The sequence below is a fragment of the Limulus polyphemus genome, unplaced genomic scaffold (assembly GCF_000517525.1).
Source record: "Limulus polyphemus unplaced genomic scaffold, Limulus_polyphemus-2.1.2 Scaffold955, whole genome shotgun sequence".
Taxonomy (NCBI): Eukaryota; Metazoa; Arthropoda; class Merostomata; order Xiphosura; family Limulidae; genus Limulus; species Limulus polyphemus.
The window spans coordinates 361,321-372,970 of NW_013666565.1; the positions used below are offsets into that span (position 1 = coordinate 361,321).

Consider the following 11,650-nt stretch of genomic DNA (forward strand, 5'->3'; position numbering starts at 1 on the left):
TGCTTTTGTATGAAACATTTCATATTTATTGGGGATGTTCGTCTACATCTACTCTATTTTCTCTGTTCTGAGGTAACTCAAGAAAGTGTTAACTGTACCTAAACACTGAACCTTATTACACGGTTGGCTGCTAATCGACCCTTTTAATATTATGGTTAATGGCCCTAAAATATTGAGAGGCAGGGGAATTCACCAGCTACAGAAATCAATACATATTCTATACATTTTCACATGTGTAGCTATATATAAACTCATACGCACATCAAGTCAATTACAAGTATATATGTGGAAATATATACATATATGCACATTATTATGTTTTAATCTAACATCGCTGTTACTGTTCTTTCACAATATTTATATTTGTATTAAAAGGGAACTATTACCTTATTATTGAAATTAATGTTTTCTGTGAAAGTATACCAATTCAGAATCAGACTCCTAACTGGTAATGATGGTTACATTTTACAGAAATGTTTTCCAGCTGTTTTTAATAAGATCTTTCAAAGTTTATAGAGAGATAAATATTCATTCGTTTTATATGCACACACACACACACACATATATATATAGTTATTTATTTACTCATTCTATGTATATATATATATAAGAGCGTGTTCGTACATTACCATTATTCTTACTCTCTGTAATTCAAATTTCTGTCATTTATACATTGTTTCTTATATACTTTCTAAACACTATCGAAAGTACGTTCTTCAGTCAAAAAGCTAGGGATTAAATGAATCATTTTTGACTCCTTAAACATAAGAGAGCGTGTTATATAAACAATGTGTACATATTTGCTTACTTACAACAAACGATTGGGTTATTGTTTTAATAGCTCTGTTACGTCAGAACTTAACAAACAGTATTGTATCTCTTCTTTACTGGAACCATAAGATTTACTGATATTCTTGCAATATCCCTACAATGTGAAGACGAAAGTTTACATTTGCTGTTAAGCGAAATTGTGCTTGAACACTACTTATAAGAAATTATACTCGTCATAAAATACTAGTATTGGGCCTATTATATTTTTAACACTACATTATTTATTCAGTCTTTTGTTGTTGTTGTTTTAGAAGATGAAGAGTGTCCGCCATATCCTGAAAAAACTCAAGGGGGACTGAATAAAGAAAGTAGTGTTAAAAGTATTATAGGCCTAATATCAATGTTTTATGACATGGATAATTAATTACGGTCATGTTTTGTCAGCTTAAAAGGGGGGTTCATTCCATAACAATTGTTGTTCCAAACACTACTGTTTTTATACGATGATGAATTTTTTGGCGGATATGGTGTGATTGAAATATTAATGTACACATTTCTTCTTCTTGAAAAATCCAAAGGGACTGAATAAAGAATTAAATGTGAAAAATATAATAGGCTTAATATTAATGTCTTATACAAGCATAATTAATTATTATAGCACTTCACCAGCTCAGAAAAACAGCGCTCAAAGCATAACAATAGTTGTTGTATATGTAACAATATGAAGCTCGGTTCAATCGTAAATAACACAAATTCCTTTGCTTAGTGTCCCCCAGTGGCTCAGCGGCAAGTCTGGAGATTTATAACACTAAAAACGGGTTTTGATATCCATGGTGGGCACAGCACAGACAGCCCATTGTGTAGCTTTGTGCTTAAAACTACAAACAAAGAAACAAAAATTTTGATTAGTTTTCTATGGACGTTATTTTGTATACTTTTTTTCCACGGATGTTGTTCGAAACTAAACTGCAATACCAAGTTGTATGTTGTTAAGCCTGATGAAGGATACCTGCTCAACATGTCGCATCTAAACGATAATAATCAAAATTATGTGTTAAAGTAGACCTAGTCTACAGCGTGGAGAAAATACGTTAGATAGTTAATTAATAAAAATTCTTTAACTGCTAAGACATTAACGTCTGAGTAGGAGGACGGAAAAATGAATAATCCGGTTACTCTTACTCAATATTAGCAGTTTATAACGGTGGAGTTTTGTTTTGTTTGTACAATTATTTATTAAATTAGGCGGCTTATGTTTATTTGTCCTGTAGGCATGGTGACGAACAGCATTTAATAGTCTTCGTCTTCTATTGTTTATATCAAAAGCTTAATTCTCTGTTATTTACATTGGGCGCTTGATGTTACAAACTTAGACCTAATAGTGAATAAGTAAAAAAAGTTAATATGTTTATAGCCGAAGTTGGTAGTTAGGAATTTGGTATAAAATCTAGACTGCGCACTGACAAATGTGCTGCTGTAGGACTACATAATTGGAGGGAAGAAACTTGTGCTATATGCCGGTACTAAAGCTTCTCTAGAGTTTAGCTTAAATTTAACTCAATCTACATTTATAAACGTCTTTTTACTGTGGCATGTTTTATTGTGCACGTAGAGTTATTTTTCACGTTATCAAAAGTACATGACAGAAATGAAGTCATCAGATAGCCACGTATATACACAGCAGTAAATCAACCTTCTCGTCCTAACATTCGACTTAGCGATTTTACGGGTGATCATGTTTCGTCAGGTTTCACTGTAAACTTATCTCGTGTTACAATACGGAAAATAAGTGTTTTGTAAAATTAACATATATACGGCACGTGCCCGCAAAACCAATAATAATCCATAATAATACTAAATCCAGTGTGAGAGTTATTGAAACATGAAGTTAATAATTTTGATCTTCTAGTAGGGATATACAAGTATAACTAAAATAAAAGGGTATACACATAATATAGACAATACGCACGCACATGTGTCTATATTATCCTACACTCTTCTTTTCATCTCATAATTGTATTCGGAAGATTACGTTTCAGAACGAGGATGTGACTGTCAGTAACGTAATTATTATCAGAATTAAAGCTCCTCGATACTGGAAGGTCAGTATCACCATTTTTTTACTTGTCTTATCCAAGGTGTTTAATAAATGTTGCGTGATGTTTTACTTATCTAAAGTATGTTCTGTTTAGTGCATCGAATACCATACATACAACTGTATTGTCCTTGAATGTTGACAGAGATCGTCAATCTTTTCATTAGTATACTGGAGTCCACGCCCTCGATACTGGAAGGTCAGTATCACCATTTTTTTACTTGTCTTATCCAAGGTGTTTAATAAATGTTGCGTGATGTTTTACTTATCTAAAGTATGTTCTGTTTAGTGCATCGAATACCATAAAGCCATACATACAACTGTATTGTCCTTGAATGTTGACAGAGATCGTCAATCTTTTCATTAGTATACTGGAGTCCACGCGGTCACGCATGAGGTATAATTTTGCCTGGCTTCGTTGTTGTTTACATACATGTGTTTCGTACAAGTCTCATTTTGCAAAGAGTTAACACATGTTTACTTTAAATTTTGTTTGCGCTTATGACAAATCAGAAAGACTCTTTGTAAAAAAAAACTGAATGTAGATTTGAATGTACATTTCATGTATTAAAATGATGGGAAATTATTAAATCAATTTGGTAGTTTAAGAGGTGGGATATTAAAAATGAATGAGTCTGCTGAGTGGGACTCTTCTTTGGTCCAAATTAGTGGGATGGTTTCTATTAGCTCATTTCCTTCTTTGGTCAAAATAAGTGGAATGTAGCCTATTAAATTTCTCTTTTCCTTGATTGAAGATATCTATCAAGTTAGATTATTATTTGGTCCGTAAAATCTTTGTATGAGAGAAAAAAAAAGGATCGTTTCTAGCCTTGGATATTCATTTATTGGAGTATTGTCTCTCCTGAAACTGTGGGAAATATTTCATTGATTGAGCAAATTCTTCTAAGACTTATGAACTGTCATTTAAGAATGGCAACCTTTGTTGTAGTTAAATTAAGTTACCTGTAAACAACACAAAGATATTTCTTTGTAGGTTTGCAGTAGAAGGAAGCCTTTAGTTTCTCATTTATAAAGGTAATGATAAAATCGAGAAGGAAGGCTTCGTTATCGAGTTCTTTCCCGCATATGCTATTTCTAAAGAATATTTATGTTTCATTATGAAATACACTGTATCTCTGACGCAAAACCTGACGAAAAACTTTATCTTAAATTCGCTTGAATTAAAATATATCAAATTAGGTGTTGCCTTTCTGCTTTTGTGTGTGTGACTATCATTACAGCGTCGTGCGGAAATTCATTTGAACACAAAAAACAGAGGAAAATTTTGATTAATTTACTTATAATTTCGGCCGTATTCTTAAGATGTCTCTACAATTTTTTAATTCCTGGAAAGACCAAAAGATTATCGAGAAGATAGAGATCACCGAGTGTGCTATAATGATTACAAGATTACACTGAGATAATTTATTTAGCACACTACCAATAACCATTGATCTGTAAGTAATGCGGTAGCTGTCACACTACTAAGAAACATTGTTCTTTAACAATGCACTAACTGTCACACTACTAAGAAACATTGTTCTATTAACAATGCAGTAACTGTCATACTACGAAGAAACATTGTTCTATTAATAATGCAATAATTGTCATACTACTAAGAAACATTGTTCTATTAACAATGCGTAACTGTTCCACTACCAAGAAACATTGTTCTGTTAACAATATGGTAATTAATATTCTGAAATTAAACCTTAACTTTATTTGATATCCTAAAGGTTTCTACGTTATTATACTACATCGTTATTGTTGCTTAAAAACACATAAAGAAAGATAAGGGTATTCACATTTGTTCTAACCCTACGTTCTGAAATATAATAGGATTTTAAAGAACTACACAAAATTCACAGATTGAATAGAATTCCATTTCACTAACGTTTTTCTATTACGTTTTAAATGTTTGTGCTACGACTAGTAATACATATAAAGCTTTTAATTTTTAAAGCTTATTATATTCTACACAAACACCTTGACTTGTATAAAGTATTCCTAGAAAGAACATGAGGAATTTTGCAACATTTAAAGAATGCTATTAAATGTAAAAATCTTAACGTTTCATAATGTTTATCATATAACTACAGAGTAATACTAATTAACGAGAAAATCTGCAGTAATACAACATTATGACACCTGTAGTACGCATGTTTAATGATTAGGCGCTTCTTAGATGGTTTAGGAACGTGTTCGAGGGAGATTAATTAAGGAGAATGAAGCCAAACGTCGCTATTGGAAGAAGCTTTCAAAATATCAATTAAAAAAACGAATTACGTGGAAAAAAAATGAGACTACACCTGGTTTCTAAATAATAGAACCAATTAGACTGAAATCTGTCCAGAATGGCGTAGTGGAACCATATATGAAGTATGTTTACGTTGAGAAGGAAGAGGCATGTACCAGATCTAGAAAGAACTGATAAGAATAAACTTGAATTAAATCACTGTTCATCAGCATGAGAACTAAATTTGTTTATCCACTGTAGAAATCAGCAATTTTAGCATTTTTTGTTAATGCGATAACTTTGAAAATCATAAATAAGGTTTGTGATCGGGATTAGAGTTGGGAAAAAATGGATTTTTAATTACCAGCTACAATAAAAATCTACTTTAAACTACAAAGTGGCTAACTAGCTTGAATAATACAAAGGTAGGCGTTGGAGATGAATATGCTAGTTATAAGATAAGAAGTTACAACATCTCAGACTTGTTCCATTAAGTTTACAGACTTACAAAGCTAAAATCGAATCTCCACAATAGACAGAGCGCAAATAATCCATTGTGTAGATTTGCGGTAAAAACAACAACAGCAACAACTTGTTCTACAAAAGTGAGAATAAATTAAATTTGTAGAATGATTTGGAGAAATGTGAAGTCACAGTATTCATTGTAAATTTTTTTTAAGGGGTAAGATATTTGTAAGTACAGTTTTTCTATTTTCATTAATTTATTTCTTCGGCCCAAGTATTATCTTTAAATTTCATCTTCATTTCTACAGTGGCGCCATAAGCCCTCTGAAGCCTCTCACCTTGTTGTTCAAGACGATTCCGCAATCCTTGAAGAGTTCGTAGCAGCAGAGCTCTTCGGTAATCCAGAAGCTCTTGCTGAAGACGGACAGCTTCTTCTTGTCTTTGCTGGTCATCCTGGCGGGCTGCGGTCATTTTCTCTGCCATTTGCTGACGTTGAGCTTGTAGCCTTACCATCTTTTCGTCCAGTGATTCCTCAAAATCAGGCTTTTCTAGGTGGTCTTGTGCAGTCTCTGAAAGAGGCGTGGTGCTACAGCTGCCACAGGCACTATCTGCTTGTGGACTGCTTGCAACTGTAGGGCTTACTGTGGGCACAGAATCACCATCTTCCGATAATTGGTAATCTTCTGAAAAAGCTTCATCAACTTCCAGATTAGGGTCTAGAAACCACTTTTTGTAAAAAGAATCTGCTGACGTATCGATGTTTGTAGAGTTGATTTCTGGTCTAATGCTGGGTTCATTCTCTAGGCTGGCGCTAGAGTCCAGCTGAGATATTGGCGTTGCGATCATTCGTCGTAGGCTGGATTGCTCGTTCAACTTAAAGTTAGAAAATACGGGAGAACATGGAAGCCGACTGTTATCTGCCGAGCTCCATTCCAGTAGCCTGATTCTTCGAATTGCCGGTAGAGGGCTATATTCTCGACCACTTGGAAGAAACGAAAGCGAGGCCCATGGTCCAGGTGGTTTCATTACTAGTTCACAATTCTCCGAGTTTTCAGAGGTGCTGGACGACTGGGAGCCACTACTCATAGAACTAGAGATGGAGCCACGTGATGGTAGCCAGGGATTCGTTTTTATCCTAGATCTCTGACGAGGTGAGTTGGTGTCTGGCAAAACTGCTAGATCTAGAAAGCTGGTTCTAATGTTAACGGGTTTCTTGTTCTTTTTATTGGGAAGCTGAGGTGTTAGACAACCTCTGGGATTAATAGTATGAGAAAATATATTGTCCAAGCCAGGAAATTCAGAAGGGATCTCATCATCTATGGTTAAACACCCGATGTATTCTTGGCTGTCTGACGGTGGATCTTGTGTCTTTCCCTTCTTGCATTTGCGGCGTGAACGCCCAAAGTGTAATTCCATCCACTTCATCAACTTCATGTTGGCGTCAGTTAATTATAAATTCTGGAAAAAAAATTAGATAAATTAGAAAGATCGCTTAAACCATTGACTGATATACTTTACATATTATATGGGGCCCAGCATGGCCAGATGGTTAGGGAGCTTAACTCGCAATCTGCGGGTCGCGGGTTCGAATCCCCGTCACACCAAACATGCTCGCCATTTCAGCCGTGGGGGCGTTATAATGTGACGGTCAATCCCACTATTCGTTGGTAAAAGAGTAGCCCAAGAGTTGGCGGTGGGTGGTGATGACTAGCTGCCTTCCCTCTAGTCTTAATTAGGGACGGCTAGCGCAGATAGCCCTCGTGTAGCTTTGCGCGAAATTCAAAAACAAACATATTATATGTCGATTTAATATGACAGTGTTTCAAGACAAACTCTGATATTTCTCGGTTATCTTCGCGTAAGACTTAGCTTGATAATTTTTTTAAAGTTTGACGATAAAAATAATACTCAAGTATGCTAGAAATCACTGTTTCCCAATACGAAAAAATGGATACAGATTTTTCCCAAACCTATGAGGGTATGAGTAACAATAAGATTTAGATTCAAGCGATGAGTGAGTAGTCTTCCCTCCTGATCATTTATTGCATACTAATTAATAGCACCACTCAGATGAATTACAGACTTCTCTAATAAAGGGAATCTTACCACATGGGATGCTCTATGTCTCGTGACTTACCTATTGCACTGAACGCTTGCACTTTGCATCATTATTGTTCAAGCGCGTGCCAGAAAGCATTTAAATTCAAAGGTACTGTCACGTGATTTCAGTATGCTACAAAACGAAGTGTTTTTAGGTGATGTTGCTACTACCACAGGTGTGATCCAAAGTATTTTGTTACCTGTGTTTGGGAGCGACAAACAACCTATTGAGATTTAAAGAAACGACACAATGATGGCTGAACAAGCAACAAACCCAATAGAGGACTGATTCCAGACCGTAGATATATGTATACAGGCTTGTTGACACCCCACTTAAACACTACAGAAGCTCCATTGTGAGCTTCAAAACGCAATTGGAGATCTTGTATTATATCAAACTGTCTGTAATAGACTCAAAAAGGTTAGTTAGTTTGCGGCAACGAAAAACCTTTAGTAGGATTCTGTTGACCAAACGTCACAATCAAGACAGTTAAGACCACCTGACTTGAACTATTTCAAGACTGGATAATAGTGCTTTCCAGGGATGCGCCCAGGTTTTATCTTAAATTCACAAACTGCTGGGCTAAAGACTTGAAATGACCTGGGCTATTACAAACTAACGCAGCTGAGCACGACCACTATAGTTATGGGTCTATCATGGTCTGGAATTGCATCAGCTTTAATGACAAGACTGACCTCTGATAGCTTTTTTTTTACCACTGCCAGCTACAGGGATGAGATACTAGACCTTACACTATTGGTAACGACTTGGTCCGTGTGAAAGACAACGCCCGCCAACACGGCTCTTAGGTCGTGGAGGAGTTCCTTCAAAGAGAAGCTATTGTCCATGGAGTAATTCTAGAAAAACTGAACAGTCTGTGCCCAAGAACAAGCAAAATAAAAAAAAATTATGCATCTGTCAGTTACTAGTAATCTATTATTTACTATATGAGTGTTAGCAAATTTTGAGTTTTCTATAAATATTTGAAAACTGTAGACATTGATGGTTTATGCAGATAATTTTAAAAACTAGAGTTTCATAGAATGGCATTTTATGTCATGTGTCTAACGGCACTAATAAGAGATATGCGGTGGAACAGTGGTAAGTTTACGAACTTATAACGCTAAAATCCGGAGTTCGATTCTCCGTGTTGGACAGAGTGCAGATAGTCCATTCTGTAGGTTTGTACGAAGACAACAACATAGATGATATACCTCAACAATTCTCACCTGTTCATTTATAAAATACTAGCATATAGCCTGTCAGAAATTATGGGGCAAGTACTATCACCCCACCCCAACCCCATAGTATACCCTAACCTCACATTTTATAGCTAACTGAAATAAATACATTTTGCGAAATCAAGCTTGACCAACAAAGAGGCAGAAAGTGCAGTCGAGGCAGTCAAACGTCAGTAAATTCCTTTGTGAGCCAATCAAAATAAAGATCATTCATGAAATAAATTCGTGGCGTATTCATAGAATAATTAACGGTAGTTATCAGTTAGATTAACAACTTCCTTCTAATATATAGAAAAGCCAATACGTTTTGGTAATACTACGTTTCAACAAATGGCTTTTATGTCATGTTGCTCAGCAAAAAAATATAACCTAATATTTTTGTTAGTCTATGTACAAATAGCATAAAATGAAATGTATAGACAATAAAACTGGAAAATATTTATTGATTTCTTAATTTAGAATCTCCGTTGATTAAAGAGTTTTTTATTATTAAAAACGTTGGTGATGTATGTAAGAGAAAATAGCTTAATTCAGAAACGATTTAAGTTAAAATTGAATCGATATTTTTACTTTCATGATAGATTTTATGCACTTGGCTTTAGGCTAGGTGATCCCAACACTCACTACACTTATAAAGTTTCATGGAAGATCCTCTCACTGCCTTCTTGCACCCCGTCACTTAAATCGTAATGGGCAGACAGTAATCGAATTATTATATCTGGACAAATGCATTTTGATTTTTATGACTGCCCCCCTCCAGTGGCACAACTATATGTCTGTGGACTTACAATGCTGGAATCCGGGTTTCGATACCCGTGGTGGGCAGAGCACAGTTAGCCCTTTGTGTAGCTTTGTGCTTAATTATAAACAAACAAACAAACAAAAATTTTGAAAAAAAAATGAATATATTAAGCGTGACGTGACACACACACTGGCTTGTATTTTGGTTAGATTTGTCACCCAATGTGCTATTGTTTTATACTGTATTTTATACATCAGCAAGAAGCCGACCTTAGAACCAGCCGATAGACTAGATAATTTCAAAAATACTTCATGGAAATAACTGTACATCTAGTCTGGCATCAGTAAAAATATATCTAATTGTTGATAAACTTATAAGATGTAACTAGCCTTAAATGCATTTTATAGGTTTGATCAAATTAGAAACTGTTTTTTAGCTTTACGCATGCATTAGTTTCGTACATTACTGTATTAAATGAGATGACCACCGTTGTCTTAAAGAAACCAATACACTAATTTCTACGTGGCTAAGTTTGTTTTGTTTAGAATTTCACGTAAAGCTACTAGACTAGACTAGAGGGGAGGCGGGTAGCCAACACCACCAACATCCACCTCTTGGGCTACTCTTTTACTAACGGATGTAAGGGTGAAGGAAGATGTTTTTGTTTGGTCAGGGAACTCAGAGTAGTGTGCAAAGCATGCCAGTGCTAGGATGGTCTGGGGGAATGCCCCATGAAAATTTTGAAAAATAGGTGCTCCGAGATCGAATTTTGTGCTAATTTTACTATAATTTATTGAAAGTGTTAATAATTTGCAAACACTTCTTTATGATTCACAAAAATTGGTGTTCACTGGCACTTATACTCACCATAGCTATAAGCAAGTACCAGCACGTACACTTGCAGATTACACGTATAATATATTACGCATTGTTATACTGATTTATACACACTACTATATTACTATAAGCCCCATCTATTTACCTAGAAACAATTCTTGAAGTTAAAGTTTAAAAAGCCCTACAGTTATTGTGACAAAATGTTGGTCCGTCTGCTGCCCGATCTGCCGGACCTACTCGGGGGTAGATGGGATAGTGAGATTGACCGTCACATTATAACACCCCCATGGCTGAAAGGGCGAGCACATTCGCTGACGCGGTCTACGCGGCCAGAAAGACATGTTACGTTTGTAATTTTACAGAATAGTGAGAACTGTTTATTAGTAGGCTGGGTGTGGCCTAATAGCTAGCATGTCGGACAGTGAATTTGGTGATTATAGTTCAAGTTCCATTGCCACAAAATCGTGCTCTGCACCTTGGGGACGGGGGTGCATTATAAGAGTGTGACGATTAGTGGCTACAACCCAAAAGATGGCGGTGGGTACCGTTGACTGTTTGTCTTTCTTCTAGTCTATCATTTCAAAATTAGGAACGCTAACGCAGATACCTCCTGTGCCAGAATACCCGAAACAAACAAACACGCTATCTATTAGTGGGGGAAACGTTGGAAGTGTTTTGTTGTTGTTTTCTCAAAATGTTATAGAAACTGTATTATATACGAAAAACTCTCTCCGTAAGGAACTGACATCGGAATTTTCAATCTAAACGGCAATTTATGCGCACGTGAGCTAAACGGTTAAGTTTAGGGTTCAGATATAACTCTCCCTAAATTCGTACTATTGACATGAAGAAAGGTAGACAGCTTACAGAACCTGCCGCTACAAGTGTTTTAAGAAAGGTAGACAGCTTACAGAACCTGCCGCTACAAGTGTTTTAAGAAAGGTAGACAGCTTACAGAACCTGCCGCTACAAGTGTTTTAAGAAAGGTAGACTAGCTTACAGAACCTGCCGCTACAAGTGTTTTAAGAAAGGTAGACTAGCTTACAGAACCTGCCGTCTACAAGTGTTTAAGAAAGGTAGACTAGCTTACAGAACCTGCCGTCTACAGTGTTTATAATACGCTTTTTATCGAATAACGAGTATTAACTATCACTTCTAGTAA

The 11,650-nt window shown here is 35.8% G+C and overlaps 1 protein-coding gene across 1 annotated transcript in view; it reads right to left on the reverse strand.

Moving 5' to 3' along the window:
• Positions 1-2,322: 2,322 nt before the first annotated feature.
• The window catches only part of LOC111086250, a 10,708-nt gene continuing 1,380 nt past the window's right edge, over positions 2,323-11,650 (reverse strand). Inside the window, exon 2 of the mRNA XM_022388389.1 lies at positions 2,323-7,025. Coding sequence (XP_022244097.1) covers positions 5,820-7,001 — 1,182 coding nt within the window. The 5' untranslated portion in view covers positions 7,002-7,025 and the 3' untranslated portion in view covers positions 2,323-5,819. The remainder of the gene's footprint in view (positions 7,026-11,650) is intronic.